The sequence below is a fragment of the Lepeophtheirus salmonis genome, chromosome W (assembly GCF_016086655.4).
Source record: "Lepeophtheirus salmonis chromosome W, UVic_Lsal_1.4, whole genome shotgun sequence".
Classification (NCBI taxonomy): Eukaryota; Metazoa; Arthropoda; class Copepoda; order Siphonostomatoida; family Caligidae; genus Lepeophtheirus; species Lepeophtheirus salmonis.
The window spans coordinates 1,260-21,062 of record NC_092585.1 but is presented as its reverse complement, the minus strand read 5'-3'; the positions used below and the strand labels follow the sequence as shown (position 1 = coordinate 21,062).

Genomic DNA, 19,803 nt, shown 5'->3' with positions numbered 1-19,803 from the left:
GAGCACGCAGCAATATATTCCACCTTGTTCCTATCCAAACACATCTTTCACTCAACAAAGTGATAACTATAAATAAATTTGAATAATTTTTATATCCAAAAAGAGCGCTAAAATTTTGAAAATATCAAAATTGAGAAATTTGTATTTAAAGAAAAATAGTGTTCATATAAGAATAATTTAAAGTAATTAGTGTTGTTTTATATTTATCATATTTTATTCATAAATTTTGCTATATTATATCGACAAATCAAGACTTTAGAAATATTTTCTTCTGTTAATTTTTGCCTTCTATCAGGTATTGGTAGTTTTAAACCTACTAAACACGTCCACATTAATAGTAGAAAGAAGTTAGAAGTTGGCAAGATCTTCAGGAGTGTTGTTAGATGGAGGTATAAAGGAGCTTTAATTCAAATTTCTGGGATTGGTGGATATATCAAGAGTTATTAGTTCCACGCTGTTATGTGTCCGTCCTTATTTAGGACTAAATACTGCAGTCCCTTCCAGTTCAATCCTAAACAACTTATAAAATTCGGTCCTTGATGACGTGACTCAACTTAATTTCTACTTTGTTTAATCAGTTTTAGTACTGACAGTCCTAGGGACCAGTTCCAAAAACTGGTCTGAATTGGACCAAATAAATAAGGACCAATAGAGCAATAGTCCATGGAACCTATAGGTTTCGGTGAAAGTTACTATCGTTCCCTGCTTTTTGAAGGTTTAAAGATTTTCCGGACCGATATCAAAAATCGGGTTTTGCATTTTGAAGATCCACTAAATCGAAGGCCTTGTGTTAAAATTTCCGCCTAGGCCCACAGATTTCATGATTATTAACTTTTAAGATATAAAAAATGATTCCAAGAACCTGGCACCAAAATTCAGTTTTCTTGACGCTCGGGGTAAAAGCCAATATTTGAAAGAAAAAAAAAATCCATTTTTTTTGAAAAGTTTATTTATCTCTTAAATTACTAAACTTTTGTTGCATGAGCTCATAACATAAAACATTTAACCCGGAATATCTCAGCTCTCGATGGGCGGATTTTCACGGCCAATTCTGCTTGTTGTCCCGGTAATATTCCGGTCCCATAAATTTACATTGTAATGTACTAGAGATAAAATTACTGCTACGCAATAATTTGTCATGCATTGATTATAATATACTAAATTAGATCCGGATTTTAGCAACCATTCAACTTTTTCTCTTTTTTTGTAAATATATTTGCATAGGGATGAAACTTTAGAGTTGAATTATAACATTAATTATTTATTTTCTAAATTCTTACATTTTGAAAAATTAAAATCTTTAATATCAACTTTAGCAATAAGACTATCAATTACAAAGTTGTTCAATGCAGCCCTTGAGTTCAAAAATGTAAAAATCTTACGGATCGGTTCGGTGGAACTGAAAATAAATAGAGGTACAGTTTCGTCCGAAATAAACCCCTGAATTTGAAAGTTAGAATAAAACTTTTTTAACTAAATCGTGATGATTTTTTTACGAATTTTAAAAAGGTAAAAAAAGTTCGGATCATATAATTAGAACCAGACGATTTGACCAACAAAATCGAACACAAAATTTGAAAAAAACTGAAAACCATATAAATCATTCAAATATTAATATTTTTTCAAATCTTAAAACATTTTCTACCCTTATTTGAACACGTATATAATACTTATTTCCTAAACTACTTCCTCAGATTACTACCTCTTGTCCTAAATTAAATTTTTTGAAAAAACTTTGGAACTAAATAACATTTGTAATTTTTAAGCTAATACAAACAAACTTGCTCCACATGTAGGCCGAAACCATGTTATCTATACCTTGAAATATATTAATTTATAAAAATGACAAACACAAAATACTTGTTTCAATATTGACCAAATTTTCAATGATTATTATAATTTATAACATAGCAATTTTACTAATGGTTTTAGAGACAAATCACAGTAATAATAATTACCTTAAATCTGATTGTTTACAACTTTTCAAAATAACTATAGTAATTTAGATGGCCAGAAAAAAACCTGAATTTGAAAGTTAAAATAAAACTTCTTTTAATAAATCGATTTGATTTTCTTTTCTCCTTTCAAAAAGGTAAAAATCGTTCGGATAAGATAATTAGAACCGGGCAATTTGACTAACACAACATTAAGTAGTTAAATGTATAATAATAAGTTAAACACCAATAACTCCGGCACTAGATAAGTTGGAGAGCTCAGATTGACTTCTTCTGATCTCCCGTCATGGGAGCAATTCAAATTGGTGCCCTTTGTGCCGATCTAGTAATTGGAACTGGAGTTATTCCGGAACCCCCCAATTTTTTTACCTTTACGAAAAGGTCTCTTTATCTTTTATAGAAAGGCTTGAATGGCTTCACTTAATTAATATAATATCTAGCCAAGTAAATTCTGCATCTTTCTGTATAAAATAGTAATATCTTAAAAGGGCCGTTTTTCATTCTAGTGCCGGAGTTATTCATGTTTATTAAATTTTGAAAATTTAATAAACTAATAACACTTGACAATGAGTGATTAGTAACTTTCTATATCATAACAATGATTTTTGGAGACAAATCACAAAAGCAATAATTACCTTAAATCTGATTGTCTACAGCTTTTAAAAATAAACTTAGTAATTTAGAGTAATTTTGCATTAAATAACCAGATTTCAGAAAATTTTTGTTAGTCAATTCGTCCGGTTGTACTTATCGGATCTGAACATTTTTTACCTTTTTGAAATAAGAAAAGAAAATCATAACGATTTTGTTAAAGGAGTTTTATGCTTACTTTCAAATTCATAGATTTATTATTTTCTATACATCTAAACTACTAAAGTTATAAATAAAAGTTGTAGATAATCAGATTTAAGGTAATGATTGCTTCTGTGATTTGTTATAAATAACGTTAATCATTGAAATTTTGGTAAAAAAAATCAAACGAGTATAACTTTTGTGTCTGACTTTGTAGATTAATATATTTCGAGGTATAGATAGCATACGTATAGGTCTACATGTTGAGCAAGTTTAGTTATATTAGCTTGAAAATTACAAATGTTATTTAGATCCAAAGTTTTTTTTAATTTTGAATTTACGAAAAGAAGAAGTAATCGGAGAGGTAGTTTAGCAAAATAAGTATTATAGACCTGTTCAAATGTTAGTGGAATACTGTATTTTAACTGAGTCTTCTCTGGATTTTCAGGACGGATTTTCAATCGGACACCAGGGAAGGTCCGGCAGTGTTGTGGTTCTTTTATATTAGTAAATTTCATTTTGGTTATTTTCTTTTACCCCAGTTTCAAAAACCGGTCTGACCGGCCTAAACTATTCCTTTCATTACCCCAAGAGTGAATCCATAAATACGGTTTTTTGATTTGGAGCCGGGAACATGTCGATAATGGAGGTATAAGAAAACGCAAAAAGTGCTGTTTTGAAAAATCTGTTGAAATAAAAGGTTGATTATTTTAAAACTAATTTGGCTACAGTTCCTTAGAAAAGTGAGTAGATTAATTCCCTCCAATTTTCAGGTTTAGGATTCAAACACAGAAAAAGATAGTAACTTTTCTCAAAAGTGATTAGTAACTTTTTATATGATAACGCCGAATCTTAAAGGTTTCAGTGAAAGAAACATTTTCTGCTTACTGTTAAAACGTTTAAGATTATTAGAAATCTAGGGTTCCACAGAAAATAATAAAGTTTGGGAATCACAGGCTTAAGAGACCTGAGGGTTCCATAATAGACCTCATGGGATTCCGCGAAAAACGTTTTCAATTGACTAAAAATAACATAAAATTATTAGAAACAAGGATTCCCCAGAAAATAATTAAGCTTGGGAAACATTGGTTAAGAGCAGTGTTCGGCAACCTATGGCATGCGTGCCACTGCTGGCACGCGGAGGCATATTCACTGGAACACGCAAATTAGAACATATTCCCGAAGTTTGTGTGTTTTTTACCATTATTGTTGATAGTGGCACACTCATTGATTAGAAATGTTGACGTTGGCACTCCATGTCTCAAAGGTTGCATACCCCTGGTTTAGAGCCTTTCTTTGATATATGAGACTCGGATTAGGCCTTTCATATAAAGTCACCCATCATGGTATTTTGAGAAAAAAAAAGATGATGAATTTTTGTGCAATTTGCTGTGTTCTCGAGGAATTAATAAGAAAATTTTATTAATAGAATATGTAAGATAAATATATGAGTACTAAGAATAATTATCCTCGCTTGATTTTGTGTTAAATGTACTTTATGTACAATTAACTCTTATTTGACAGGATTCAAGGACCATTAGTTATTTGATTAGACTAAAGTTAAGTCCATTGAGACAGACTAAAATACAAAAAAATATGACCACAAATCTGGGCTGAGTCTGCATGTTAACATTGCCATAGATAGATACATGTTCTAAAGGAAGTATTAGAAGAATAAGAAGAAGAAAAAAAGAAAAGGAGAAGTCTTAGAATATATAATAAGATCAAATGCTTCGTTAACGTATAGTAACATATACTTAAATGATTACCTAAGAAGCTTAGTAGAAAAAGAAAGTAAAGCCAAAGAGCATAAAGAAGCATTTTATAGACTGAGGTACTATGAGTGAACATTAAAGCAAAATGTTCAAAATAGTTGTGGATAAATATGTATATTTATAAAAAATACAGAGTAGTACTACATTAAGAGCCATCGGGAATTCTACAGCGCTCGAGTCAGGAGTTATTTAACTACTAAAACTTTGACGAAATCACATTACCTTTTTAGGACATTTTAACTTTTCTGAAGGGTATGGGGAGATGGGTTTGTCAATTTTATCAGTGTAAAGAGAAGTAATAGCTTTAGTTGGTTTGTTCCTAAGACTTTGTGGAGGTGTGGCTTCTTTGGCCAGAATGGTATTTTTGTAAATCTCTGTAATGTCTCGATAGGGTTTAGATCTGTTCACAACAGCAGCAACTTTTGAATTTTTATTATTGTTTTCAGTGCCATTACTTAATGCCTCTGTATAAATCTTTGTAATGTCGCTATTGTTATTGTTGACTCGGGGAATGCGACTAGGTTTAGGAGATGTGGGCGGCTTGGGAGAGGTTACATTGCGTTTTGAAGTTACCGCACGAAGGATTTTCTCATTAATAACGGGAGCAGAATTATGTTTTATTTGTTGTTGTTCTTCCTCCAGGACTGTAGATGATGAAGGCATGGAGGATTTGATTGAATCCTCAGAAATAGTCAACGGGGGTTTCATGACGTCTTTCTCATTCAAGTAATCAAAGTCTTCATCAGAGGAAGACTCCTTCATATGAATCTCCTCATCTGATATGTTGTTATGAACGCTTGGCTCGTCTTCAGATAACTTTCTAGGAGAGGCTGGCGCATTGATTTCTTATTCATCATCAGATGAAGAAACCACTGACTTTTTTTGATGAATAAGTGACTCAATTTTGTCGTCATCTGAAGAGGAAACAGCTTCTCCATAGAGGGCAGTGGCGATGGCGCTGCCTCAAGGATAGGTTCGTTGGATGATGATGAAAAAGGGGACTTATTGATTTGAGAGGAAGGAATAGCAAGATCAATAGCTTCATCGGAGGAAGAAGTCGAAAGTTGTTTTTGCTTAAATATATTTGAATTGACTTCTTCAGTTACTTTCACTTCTGTTACAATGATAATGTCTGCTGTTGCTTATTTGGAGCTACAGCAACTTCTTGAACTTTCTTTTTATTCTCATCTTCAAGGCTGGATTCCTTTTTGCTACTTTTTTCCTTTTCCTCAATCGTCATATCTCGTATCTCGGAGAGTTCGATTTCCTCTTTAGACAACTCTTGATTATCATTCAATTTATCCAATTTATTTTCTTCTTCTAATTTGTTTTTCAAAATATCGGATTCCGTATCAGTGAGTTCATCTGGATCATCATCAGTGTCAGAGCTTGATGAATGCCGCCGTACTTGTTGTCTTCTTCCTCTCTTAGACTCACGTTTAGAACCAGTGTTGGAGGAGTGACAACGTCTTCCTGAGACTCGATTTGATTCAGAGCTGGTTATATCATCATCATAATTCACGATACGAATAATAGTACAATTACATACTTAATTAGTAATTACCTTAACTACCAAATATTTAAAAATATTATTATTGTCTCAATATATATGTATTATATAATATGTACTGTAACAGAGGCACAGTTCTATTGATTCCCCACCCCCTGATTAAATGAGGCATGGAATAGTATAATAGTCCCTAAAATCAATAAAAACCGTTAACATATTTATGCATCACAGTTTAGTTTTTAGGGGTAAACTAGCTAACGGGCAAACCGATCAGCCTGATAAATTTGGTAAGTAAATACTTGACTTCGTCTGAAGTAATCTGGTCAAATAATATGTACAATAAGCCTTTCAAAAAACCATATATTATTGTTTTTCAGCCTTATTTTTTTTTACAAATGGACCAAAAAATATATTCAATAAAGAACATAAGAGTGGACAATTATTAAAATTATCTAATGACCACCCCTTTGTTGATCCGGATAATCCCAGGGAGGGTATTGGATATAAAAATATCTCATATTGGAAAAGTATTCCATTATTCAACATGGAAAAAAAAGCGTAGAAGATTTAAAAAAACAAAACAACTCAGTATCTTGCTTCTAATATTGGGGCCTTTTAAGTCCTCAAAATGAGTCACAAATTTATAAAAACCAAACAAGTTTGGGTGTACATGTGCTCGTATTTAATTAAAGCTACATTTTGTCATTTTGACAAAGATATATTTAAGATATATTCCATATATTAATTAATTATATATTATTCAATATATATATATATATACATATGTATACATATATATGACCAATATATTTTGCAATTTTTTTAAGTGCAAAAAAGAAATATTTCCTCATACTTATCCATAATCACAAGATATTTATTTTGTGTGGTGCTAACCCAATAACTGAAGGAAAGTTTTGTATGGAATGACGTCATTGTTTCAATCTGAAAACCAAAAAATGTACATAATAGATTCCTCCTCTGTGTTATTTCTAAAATATGAGCTTGCTAAATATGTACAAAAAAACCCAAAAAAAAACCGGTAATGGTTCTCGCACAGACTACTTTTTTGGCAAGAGAGAAAGGAGACTCAAATCATGTGAGTGAGAAACTTGATCAGAACAACTACATTTATTCAATAATTGCTTTTATAATTAATTACTCCTACATGGAGACGTTCCTCTCCTTAGATGCCTTTAAAATATGTATATGAACCCTTATGTAATTCATCATAAATGAATTATAAGGATTAGGTTGCAATGACGGCTTGCGTTGACATGGAGCAGACTTAATAATTATTTTAATACACGTAATGGACTGTTAAGTCTTTATATTTTTGTCTAATAATGATGAATTAAGGTTCGTTTTTATGTCGTGTTTAAAAAGTTAAGTGTAATTAAACTATCAAACTACATACAATTGCTGACTTCTTATAATTATAAGACTATCAAAGAAAATAAGGAATGACAAATCAGTAACATTCACCGTTACAATGATCGACGTTGCTTCTCTACAGATATTGAGTGTAAGCGTAGATATATATAAAATAATATCCCCTTCAATAAGTAGTGTGAATGAAGAGGAGAACGCCATACAGTAATTTAATAGGATAGATATGTGCATTAATACAAGTCTCAGGTTTAATTGTAGTGTGGAAACAACAAACAAGGAGTAGAAGAGGCAGTCGAACAGTCCCTTTCTCCCTTACTTCTAATTTCACTTTTTAATTATGAAACAAAAAACTATTCCGCTAGTCGAAAGATCTTAATCCTTGAATATAATAAATAGAAATCTGTTATCTGCGAATTTCAAGATCTAATTTTGACCTTTATTCAAATACAATCACTCATAATCCGAAATCCAAAAAAGTGCTGAAATAAAATAGTGAGAAGTTGTAAGCATAAAATGCCGCGGTACCCAAGATGATAAATGATTATCATCCTATAATCAATGTGAATTATGCGTGAATCCAATTTGTGAGATTCCAAGGTGCCATTTTGGACAAAGCCATTAGAGTAAAAATGAAAGATAGAGAGAAAAAGAGGAGAAAAGAAAAGACTGGATAGAAAAAGAAGAGGAGGGACTGACGTTGCGAGGCTTATACTCGGGCTCATCATCCTTGCGAAATCCCTCATTTTCGACTTTACCCTCTTCTTCATCAGAGGAGGAGACATAGCCTCCATTATTCTACACTTCAGACTAAGACATGTTAATGATGGAGATAATAGAGTGGATATTGTGGTATAAACCTATATGCAAATTAAAGCCACACTATTGTTGTCAAATGTTTTTTTAAATCTACAAATTGCTCGGCTCTTCCTAAGACCTGAATAATTTCATACACACGATTCCTTTATAGAGTTTTAGTTTCGTGTACTAACTTCTTAGTTGGATTATGACTCATAATATTTTCTGAAGATGACACTTTTCTATGACGTCACTCATTTATTTTAGTACGTACCGCACGGCGTTATCTCGCTAACACATAAATACCCTTGTATTTTGTTGTCATCTGTCGATTCCCTCTTCTCCCTTGATACGTCATTGCTATTTCATAATTTATCCTTTTTCATACATACACAAAAGAACAGGAATACAATTTTTTGTTGATCCCTCTTCGTTTATATAATATATACATTGGCCATTTTATTATTTTTATGAAGAAATTTTGGCTATTTCTTCATAGAAATAATATAATTTCTAATTATAACTACTCTTTTTAATTAAGAATTTGTAATGTATTATGAGTATTACCTGTGCATGTGCACGTGACTATATATTCTTTTGCCCTTTTTATTATTATGAGTGATGACTTTCTTGTCTTCCTTCGTTCTGATATAACCTGTAATAAAGTGTAACTGCGATCCTCATGATATATCTAACGTAATCATTCCAATCTCTTGTTCCTTGATACCGTGGGCGGTTGGCGACAACTCTGGATATTATATCAACTAAATCTTCTTACCCAGGTGCGTGCAAATTAGTTGTAATCCACAACAGAATTGCAAAGCAATATTATAATACAGTATTAAATTAAATACTATGTAGATTTTAAAATTATGTAATTTATTTTAAAAATGGTGAAGAAATTATATGACAGTGATAGTCTGTGAGTATATAAGATATAAATAGCGGTTGGTAGGCTACAGCCAGATGATTTTGGGCCTTTTTTAATGTTTTTGTTGGATGAAAGGTTGCGTGATACAATAAACATAACTGCGTGACCGTAGCCCTATAAGAAAAGTTACGACACCAAGCAACCCGTATGACGTCAGCTGACCATCAACTCAAATAAATTTTTGGCCTTATTCAAATCTTATTAACTGTAATAAAAGTACAAAGTAATTTTTCCAATAAATAGACCTGAAATCCCAAAATTGGGATAGAAATGCCTTGGTGTAGCGCTGTTAAATGCTCGAGCAAATCTGGAGACAAAGATGCCACACTTTTTTCCTTTCCAAATGATAAAGAGTATATCAAAGAAATGAAGAGGGCCAAACCTTTCACTCATTCTCGGTTGTGCTCAAAGTACTTCGAAAGAAGCCAATTCCAAAGGTTAGACCACTCCAAACGGATAAGAAAGCTTTGTTTTGGGGCTATTCCTACCCTATTCAGCCACGTGAAGCCTATTGTGCAAAGAGAAACACGGAATTTTAGAAAATCAGATGAGGAAGGAGAAGGTAAATGAACATAAAAAAATTGTATTTGTAATACTTTTTTGGGTTATTAGAGCTAGGCAACATGAAATTAGATTCCCATGGTCTATCATATAGTGCTGATCCTCATTTGGAAGACTGCAGCAGATAATTACAAAGGCTCTCTTCTCTCTCTAGAAAATTTATCAACTATTGAGGAGGATCATTTTGATCTAGAACAACATCAAAATAGGATTTCTTATTACTTAAAATTTTAAATATAATCGTTTTTCTATACTTAGGGCCAAATAAAATGGAATCATATTGCCAAGATCATCTACATAGTGCTGATCATCCCCTCTCGATTGGAAGATATAATGGAATTTTCTTTGGGTACAAAATCTGATGCAAGTTTTCCAGCACATTCTGAGGAATATATTCATATTAAAAAATATCAAGGTAGGATTAGATATTTCTTGACTACATGATATATTATTCTATTGATAATGATTATTTTATTACATCTATTATAGAGCTTTTGCAAAAATTTAAAAGACATGAATTACTCTCTTCAAATTCAACTAGAAGTTCGAAAGGAGAAGATTGTTGAGCTGAAGAAAAAAAATTATCAAAGAGATACTAGGGTCCCTAAATGCGAAGAGAAATAGGTTTATCTGAAAAATTCCCTCATAAATAATTCCAACTCAGACCAGATAAATCAGAAATTTAAAAATATTGTATAAAATAATTCTCGAATCTAATTGAAATTGGAAGTCCATAAGAATAAATATTTAATGAAAAAGGTAATTTCTTATTGCAATAACACCTTTATTTATTTTATATTTTTGGTCATTTATAATTGCAAGCAAATATTTTCTGTAAATGTTAGTTTTCATATTTATTGAGAATATGTATAACAGAAAAAGTAGTCTAATCTTATCTCGTAATGTTATGTAATTTGAATTAGTTTTTTAAAGTAAAATGAATTATGTTTAAAAAAAAATAATGTTATCATTTAATAATGATTTTATTAGGTTTTCTCTACTTTCAATGTAATTCATTGAAGTTGTTTAAGGCCTCAATTGTAGTTACATAAGGTTGACGCAATGTGGCGCTCAAGTCTATTGTCGCAACTCTTATTATAGGTAAAGTTGATAATTCTGTAGAGAAAAACGCGTGCAAGGAGAAGTGAAGTGATTATCATCTGCCTGCTTTATTATGATTTTTGAGGGTATAACGAAAGTATTTATTAGCAAAATGTTTAATGAAGAGATACTACGTATAATTGACTTAGACGTTTTTTATCCGTTACAGTAGATTTGAAAACGTCACACTCCATGAAATTGTAATTCATGATGAACCTTATTCTCAGAATAATAGCTAATGAAACGACAAAGTAGAGTATTTCGAAATATATTTGAAGTTCCAGGTTTAAAAAAGAAAGCTTTAATTAAATATTATTTACATACTAAAAAATATACCATCCTACATTTATGTTAAATATACAAAATTAAACAATTAGAATCATATAAATAATAATAACAATAAATTACAAATATTGAAATAATAGATTGATCCAAATAATATTTTCTTGTTCTGACATCGGAATCCAGTTAAATATGTCATAACTTTAGGTTGCAAAACACAAACGAGACGTGGAGTTTAATCAAAAAGATAATCACCCTTTTCTTCATGTGGAAGTTCCTATATACAATTGTGCACAGGATAGATATATCTCTACCGATGAGATCTAAATAATTATTAATAATAAAGTAAATGTCAAAATCATAAAATTAGACAATAAATATACTAATAACATGAAAATTGTAGCACTTTTAAACAAAAGCTAGTCGCATCAATCTTGCATCTGTTGACAGTTACTCACCAAAGTTTCAGCCAATTTGTACGCTCAGTTGGTATGTAACAGTCGTTGAGTGAGTTGATGGTAGTGTTTTGTGAAAATGGACAAAATCGAGTGTCGAGCTGTCATTAAATAGTTGTTTGAAAGTGTAACCTTTAAATAGATACAAACAATAACATAAATATAAAGGCTTGTTGTCTTAAAATTTGACGCGACTAAGTCAATCCCATTCGGTGTAATTAGGTCAATTTTTGGTAGAGCATCGGGCAAAGTAGAACTATCATTGCCCTATGGACTCTTACCTATTGCCCGTATCGTTTTTCGTGGAGTTTTTAAGGAAGAGGCCGAGTTCTTTAAGGCGATAGGGCAGATATGTAATGGGGGAAAAGACTATTTCTTTGCCCTATCACCTGATTGGCTTACAAAATCAAAGACTGGATAGAAAATTAAATATGATGTTCTGTTTGAGAAAAAATCAAAGAGTGGATAGAAAATTAAATAAAGATCTATGTCAGGCAATGGTGGACAAAAGTCCTTATACTGCAATTCCGAGTCGAGTCTCAAGTCTTAGTTCACCAATCTAAGTGAATGAATATTTTCATCGAGCCCAGAGAAAATAAAATATACTTTACAAAAGTACCTGAAGTTATACCAGTGGAATAATTGACATGAGTTTCGAGTCATGAGTCTTAACTTTTGAGTCCAAGTCAAGATTTGAGTTTTTATTGTGTGATCAAGTCATGTCACAAGTCTAGAAAATAGAGAATCGTGTCAAAGTCTCCACCTTTGGTTTGAGTTGTACAGTATTATGTCAAAGTCTCCACCTTTGGTTTGAGTTGTACAGTATTAAAAAAATCATTAAGACTTTGACTTTGAGCAAAGTGGATGCTAAGAATCAAATTAAATTTGATATCCGAACATATGAAATTGAATTTTCTGGTTTCTCATTTAGTTGAAGAGGATGGAGAGATGGAAATCAACAGAATTTTGGAACTACATATATCTATGTATAAAAAATCTTGATTAGAACAATAATTTATCATGTGCAAGTAACAAAAATTGAACTATTTTATATTTTCCTAGATATTTAAATCATAACATAATTTATTGTTGTACCTGTAATTGTTGTAATTTTTGGATGATAAATAAATAACCCCAGTAAAAGTCAATTATACCTAATAAATATATATATATATTAAAGGATTGTTATTATTTAAATCTTATTTGTCACTCAATCTTAGGTTCAAAAATAGTCTTTTGAAATCAAATATTTGCTGAACTGTTGAAAACCTCATTATCACTTTCTTGATGGACTTCATCTTCCTAAATTATAAAATTTATGCATATTGTGGAAATCAAAAATAACAATGAGACCGATCTTTGTTAATATTAAATACCCAAACAAGTGATCGAATAAACTTAAATAAACTAATTTGTAATTAACCAGAAACCATGGATTGTAAAATAAATAATTATAATTCTAACTTAACGAAAAAAATATAGGTTAAATAAATAAATTTAATTTCAATATACAAAAATAAATTTAAAAGGAACATCTGGATATCACCATATATATATAAAATATTCCCATTCTATGAAAAAATATATAATCGTAAAATTGATAAGAAGTATGAATCAAGATTAAGAAATTCAAAATTGCTTAGAAATTAAAAATAAATGATCAAAACATCGATAGTCTCTTCCTTTACACAAGAGTTCAGAGGTATCTGATAAAAATAGTATCTATATATCTATAAATTGTATGAAGATAAATTCTTGATAGATGTTGGTGTCTGTTGTCGTTGCCTTTATTTAGCTATGAAATAAGTATTCCTCGATAAAATTATTTTGACTATCGTAGGAAGAAATGTTTAGTAACATTCTTTAAACCTCTTCGAAATTACTGTCATATAAACAACTCTATTTAAGTTGATAATTCGTCACTACGTATCTAAGAGTAATTCATGAATGAAATATATTCATATTCTCTTGAAAGATTTTGATCCAAAACGATATCCGCTCTTCCATTTTATTCGTAATTCAGTCCTTGATCGGTAAAGAGACAGATTCCGAGGGTTGAACTTCTTTGACATTACCATCTAACCGAGGATAGGAGCATGACAAAACTCTTTCCAAAGAAACAGGAAAACGTAGGCAAAGAGACGAATAAGTGAATTACTCTTTGCAAACGAACGTTTCTCATAAATACATGGGATGGATCCCCAAATATAAAGTCGTTTGATAGAATAATTAATGAAATCACTACCCATAATCTAACAAAACCAAAGAGTTTTCTTACCCACGTAGGAATCACGAGCCTAGAGCAGTTGATATTTCCCTAACGGATAACATGAGTTGAAGCGGAGCACCGCTTGAGACTTGACTTTATCCCTGGACTAAGATTAAAAATCTAGAAAGAAGAACAAACAGTTCATAAAGGATCAAATATTGAAAAAATCCATTGTATCGATATCTCACTCTATTTCTTGCGGAGACGGAGTCAGTCAGAGGCACGGATATGACTCCCTTAACACCGCCTTCTCCGTCAAGTCAAGGAGCATCTGCGCATTGAGCGACCCTTCCATTAGAGGGGATGAGATTTACCGAATGAGTTCTAAAGAGCAGATATCCCTTGAACATGAAGTTGAAGAGTGTTGCGTCTTGACGAGGGAGAGACACAATCTTATTTATAATAGGAGAGATCCAGGATGACCGGGAGAGATGAGAGGAAGAAGGACGTGGAGGAATGAAACTACACACTGTTTATACGCTCATGTGTATTCTAATTATACTCTGATATATTTACAAAAGACGACACTATTTATAATACGTAAAACTCAGTACTTATAAAGTTATAATACATAGACGAATATACAAGAAGATAAAAACCAGAAAGGACATATTAAATACATAACAAAGAGAGGATCTGAAGGAGCATGGATTGGATATCCGAATCGAAAAATGTGATTTGTTAGGAAATTGGAAGGATGAATCGATGAGAATCTATTCGTCCGAATGCTTCGTACGAAAGATCCATCCAAATCACTGTGAATGAATTTGTTTTCTCACGTAGTTCCAACATTTTTCTTCTCTTATCTTCTCTCACCTCACTTCCTCTGCTGAGAGATTCGTACGAAAAAGGATAGAGGTTTCGTGAATAAACAGGACAGAGATCGACAACATCCTACTATAAGTAGGCGAGTGACGTACAAAAGTGTTGCAATCGGTCAAAAGGGCAGAGTTTATCCAATAAAAATTTAAAAAGGCATAAGGTAAATAGGGCAATAGAGATGTGGCAATGTAAACCTATGATCTCATAGTTTAACTATATAGATACCTACAAACATTTTTTTCTTTTGTCGAATAATTAATTCTAATTAATCTTTATTTGTGTAAAAAAAAAATGCAAAAATATTATTGAATATTTTTGCCAGTGTATTTTTAATAGGGCAAATAAGATCTTGAAGGAGGGGGGGAGAAAGAAAAAAATTGTTAAATTTAATACATATCTAACTTGTAGAATCTTCTTCTTCATAAAATGAAAAATGAAAATAAAATAAAATGTGTTGTTTTTTTTACGGTTAAATTAATTACGGTTTTTCAGTGGATAAGATCTCTTTTACTCATTATTGAAATGTTTAAATACATCTAGATATTTCCTTTGAAGCAGAAGCATAAGGACCCAGAGTGGAATACATTTCTAGAAAGAAGAAAGAATACCTTGATACGCCGAAAGAGGATTTATTCATATATGTACATATAGGTATATGTCCAATGTTCATCCACCTTTATATGGAAGCATAATGTCAGTTTATAGCCAATAAGTCACTATGTTTCTTTTATTAGAGTTTTTATATATATATGAGTTATTTGGTGTCGATGAACAGACAAAGTGAAAGACGTACTTTGCCTCATTTATAAACATATGTACTCCCCTTGTCTTTACTAATATAATTTCATATCCAACACTTCACCAGTGATGTTAATCGGAAGCCTTTTGGACATGTTACAAAAAAAAAAAGAGGAGAAGTTTTAAAGCAACACAATAAGAAGACGACTTGGTTTGGAGATTTCAAGATGGCAACAACGAAGGATAATTCAACATTTTCTAAGTAGTTATACTCGCACTATTTTCAATTTATCAGAGAAATAGACAAGAACCTCACAATAAGGTGCATTTTATGTGCTGGTGGGAAGCCTGGTATTAAGTAACATATTACTCTACACAGAAGGTAATATTGTAAAGTAACGTATTACTTTCAAATGCAAGTAATTAGTAATATGAAATATATCACATTTTGGAAGTAGCTTGCCCAACACTGTTCCTTACATGGAGACATAGAACCATTTACATTAGTACAAATCTGTCACGACAATCTAAGGGGAAAAATAGTCTTAAATTTGGTTTTCTTCTTAATATTCGAAATACTTATACTTCACAAGGAAGGAGTTGAGTATCATATTATGCATCGAGGCAATGGTAATGTGTGAGCCCCTAGAATGGAGATTATCCTATGGGAAGTGTTGTATACTATTATTATATAATTTCCTTAAAAATAACTATATACTAGTATAAATGTATATTATATTCTGTAAAAATTATATAAGACAAAATATATTGTCAGTTAATTAGAGAACATTAAACCCAATATTATATCGCGCAGTCGGTAGTGCTTAAAAAGTATCGTTAGACCTGAGATACAAGTATAACTCCTATTTGAAAGAACATTCAAGGATGTCGTCTAAAAAGGAGATCAAATTGACCGAAGTCCAGAGAAGAGCCATTAAGATTATTTGATGCCGCAAATAAAACATGTAAAGGATATATTAACGGAGAAGAGTAGAAACGGCAAGGAATATTCAAAATTGTCTAAATGATTTAGTATCAAAGGATGTTAACACAAATACAAAGTCAAGTGGAATCAATATATATCGAAGAAGAAGAAGTCAAAACATTAGGAGATCGTGAAACAAGAGTCAAGAAAGATTGTGTAGACAGTGTGATTTCCAATTTCCTCATAAGAATGGGAAAACTTGCCCTACAAATACATCGATGCACAAGATGTGGTAAGAGAGGCCACTATGCAAGAGTGTGTAGGTGTCTAAAAGAAAACTCTATTTCGATGATCAACTCTATTAAAAAATTTGAATTGAATAAATTACCCATTGATGATGTATTGAATGTCCATGGAAATAACTTCAAAAATATGTGACAGTGCTGCAATGGTATCTGTCGCTGAATCAATAGTTCGAAGTTCCAACCATATTAAGAGTTATTTAAAAAAATAACTTCAACTTAAATTATTTATTTATTTACGTTTGAAGGAAGATACATTGTTGTATATTATTAATATATAACTTCCATATAAGTAACTATATTTAAATTCTGTAAATTTATGCGAGACAAAATATATTGTCATTTAATAGAGAACATCAAACCCATCATTACAAGAACTGTCATTTTTACTTCTTCGAGACCATAAAGGATAAATAGATAACTTTGGCACTAAATCTAAAGAATATAAATGAAGCAATAAAGTAACAAATTATTTAAAAATATTGCTTCAATTTACGTGTTGACAATTAAATGTTTACAAAACATTCAATCCATTTGGTGATCAATAGTACCTCAATTTCTTAATTTTGGACCTCCTTTTCGTATTTATCATATTCAACATACTAAAGACCCTCATCACAATTGACAATTGAAGTATTTTTGTATGCAAGGATATTTCACTTGTTAAAAAATCTTTTAGTTTCGTGTAGCAAGGGTTTTTTTTAACTTGGTCTTGAACGGCTCTTCCCTCAAATCTTGAGCCCAATTTTCTACAATGGTCACGCTGATAAGAGAGGGAATCTTTCCTCAAGTGCAGTTATTGCCAAATATATTTGACAAAAAATTCCTGTATAAACGCGATTTCTTCTCGTTTGGTATCATTATAAATTACTTCTTGTGGTCATCTGGTCGCTGTCAATTCTTCATCAAGACTGTTAAAATATTCTCTGAAGTCGTCGAAGTGATGGTAGTGGTACTCCAGTGCTTTTAACCAATTTCCCTATCTTGTTATAATCGTATTTCGTATGAAGCAGTAAGTACTCGCTTTCTTCTTCCCGAATTCAAAAACAACTTCTTCATATTGAAAATTAGTTAGTTTGTCAGAGGAAACTTTTGTTGAACCACATCTGCAACCTTATGTAATCCATGTGCAACACATGTAATGTGAATAAATTCTAGGAAATTTGTTCAAAGATGCTTTGAGACAATACGAAATTCTGCATCGCACAACATCTTCTCCCAATAACTTGCAATCTGAATATCAATCAAGTCGATAAGGTAAGGTCTCCCGTAGAAATGTCGGTCAAAAGGGCCCATCAAAATTGCCGTTATTAACCTCCCTTGATGATCTCGTCTCATCTAGTGCAACGAAAATATCCTTTTCTTTCACATCTTCATTTATTATATTCAAAACTCCTTGACATACCAAGTTGTTAACGACCCATCGACCTAGAGTAGTTTTTTCAGTATATTTTTCAATGAACTAGGAGAAATTGGGATGATCCAGGACATTACAGGGATGTTACACGACACAAATAACTTTTCTACGTCCAAATTGAATGATGTGCCGTTTAATTCTCCTTCGTCTCCTTGGATATTGTGTTTCTTGAAGACTTACATATAAGTTGTTGATATGATGGGAGGTCTCGGTGTGGTAGATTACATGCCATAAATAACGAGATGGGCACGAGAAACCCTAAAAAAAAAGATACATACTCTTATTCTCCAAATCATAATTCCACACATCAGTACCTTCGTAGTCAGATACCTAGGAAAATAGGTACGTTTTCTTCGGCATGATGCACGTGAGAGAGCTGCATGGGGAAATTGCTTTGTTGACGATCAGTAAAATACTGAGGAGAAGTTGTTTAGAAGATGCACGGACACTAAGGTTTGTTTTCCCTTTTTTTATATAATCTCTTTCAGCCTATCAAATTCACTCTTTCACAAAGATTCCAACAACCCTGCGCATAACTAGTATAAAGCATGTATATTTTTTTTGCTGGAATGAATTTTCTTTTCTTCATCTGTTGTCGTCATTATTTCACTCTTTAGTAATTGACTTCTTTTCCTACTACATTCAATTATATTCAAATCCTGATTGAACAATGAACATGCCTGTGTTCTCATAAAATTCGGAGAGTAAGCTTGAAAATTGGCTGTGGAGTTATAATTATAAGTCGTTGTTGGACTCAGGGTAGAATTGGGGGTCAACATGGGACTAATTCTAGCAAATCAAATGCCCTTTTTTATTTACTTCTCTCCCTCCTTCTTTGTCACACCTGATCCAATGAAACGTCATGGCAGCTAAACTGTTCCTCTGCAATACATTCTTCAAATTGTCAAGGTTACCATGTTGGTTTTTGCTTTATTTTTTTTAACATACCCAAAATACACACAGTTTTCATCAATGCAGATAACTCACCATGAATTTTGTTTGTTTTTTTGAATTTTTAAATATGACACACTGAGCTTAAGTTACACAAACTCGTCCCCATATATGAGTCCTCCCCAGACAAATAAATAAACAAACTTTGCTATATTAATAAAGATAAATATATATGTTATTCCTTGCTTTAAAATGAGATAAGATTAATTATTAAATCATTTAGAATGAATAGTCGAGAGTGGGGGGATCTGAATGTATGATGAATATGCATCAACATAAAAACAATATGTATAAATGAACAGAGACAAAATAATTAAGTCAAATTTCTTTAAATAATTTCTGGTATATTGAGGCCTTCATTTTTGGTTCGACATCGTTTATGTAGGCCTTTGAAGGCAAAAACCAGACATGTAGTAAGAATTAAACTCATTAGACTTAGAAAAATCAGTTTATTTTTTGGAATACTCATGTGATCAACGTACATTGCCGACGAGTCCAAATGGGAGCTAGTTTTGAGCATTCCAAACTGACTTCTTTTGACAGGATGTCGTCGTCGGATTTCGTCACATCTCGGCACTCTCATCTTCACTTTAATCCCTTCGAAAAAGTCCACTACAACAAGAACAAGTCGTCGCTTATCCTCATTAGGATAGGGTGTAGATTTTGTCCAAGTGGAGCTGAGCAAATGCCATCTCCACTTTTGATCTTGGCCCATAATCAGATACACATTGGCCGGATGTGTCTGCTGCAATGCAGAGGCAATGCTTCGTTCCTTCATATCCCCAATGTAATTATAATTTGGAATCAGCTCTCCCCATCTAATAGACTCACAG

General features: G+C 31.9%; 1 protein-coding gene and 3 long non-coding RNA genes across 10 annotated transcripts in view; 2 read left to right on the top strand and 2 right to left on the bottom strand.

Annotated features, from left to right (window-relative positions):
- Window positions 1–14,665, top strand: part of LOC139907389 (uncharacterized) — a 53,895-nt gene extending 39,230 nt beyond the window's left edge. The window contains exon 2 of the long non-coding RNA XR_011783959.1: window positions 14,178–14,665. This is a non-coding gene — a long non-coding RNA (uncharacterized lncRNA). The remainder of the gene's footprint in view (window positions 1–14,177) is intronic.
- On the bottom strand, window positions 2,941–5,649 carry LOC121131425 (uncharacterized). The gene is made up of 2 exons (XM_040726868.2): window positions 4,745–5,649; window positions 2,941–3,432 (listed from the first exon to the last, which is right to left on the bottom strand). Exons 1-2 carry the CDS (start codon window positions 5,282–5,284, stop codon window positions 3,313–3,315), a joined length of 660 nt encoding a protein of 219 aa, XP_040582802.1. The 5' UTR covers window positions 5,285–5,649; the 3' UTR covers window positions 2,941–3,312.
- On the top strand, window positions 7,310–12,710 carry LOC139907388 (uncharacterized). Of its 7 annotated transcripts, none has more exons than XR_011783957.1 (6): window positions 7,600–8,998; window positions 9,116–9,709; window positions 9,760–10,123; window positions 10,198–10,467; window positions 11,299–11,436; window positions 11,495–12,710. It is a non-coding gene; the product is annotated as an uncharacterized lncRNA (long non-coding RNA). The 7 variants fall into 7 exon arrangements; XR_011783955.1 differs by having other exon boundaries at window positions 11,278–11,436; XR_011783952.1 differs by lacking the exons at window positions 11,299–11,436; window positions 11,495–12,710 and adding an exon at window positions 7,310–7,554 and having other exon boundaries at window positions 7,668–8,998; window positions 10,198–10,667.
- LOC121131424 (uncharacterized) lies at window positions 11,062–14,184 on the bottom strand. Its single transcript, XR_005869052.2, has 3 exons — window positions 14,004–14,184; window positions 11,550–13,935; window positions 11,062–11,414 (listed from the first exon to the last, which is right to left on the bottom strand). It is a non-coding gene; the product is annotated as an uncharacterized lncRNA (long non-coding RNA).
- Window positions 14,666–19,803: the final 5,138 nt, after the last annotated feature.

Excerpts from the sequence above, each read along its gene's own strand:
- LOC121131425 (XM_040726868.2), bottom strand. The coding sequence starts at position 5,284 with ATGAAGGAGTCTTCCTCTGATGAAGACTTTGATTACTTGAATGAGAAA. Across the intron at positions 3,433-4,744 it reads AGTTAAAATGTCCTAAAAAG|ATTTTTCAAAACAGCACTTT; the intron begins GTAATGTGATTT and ends TTATTTCAACAG.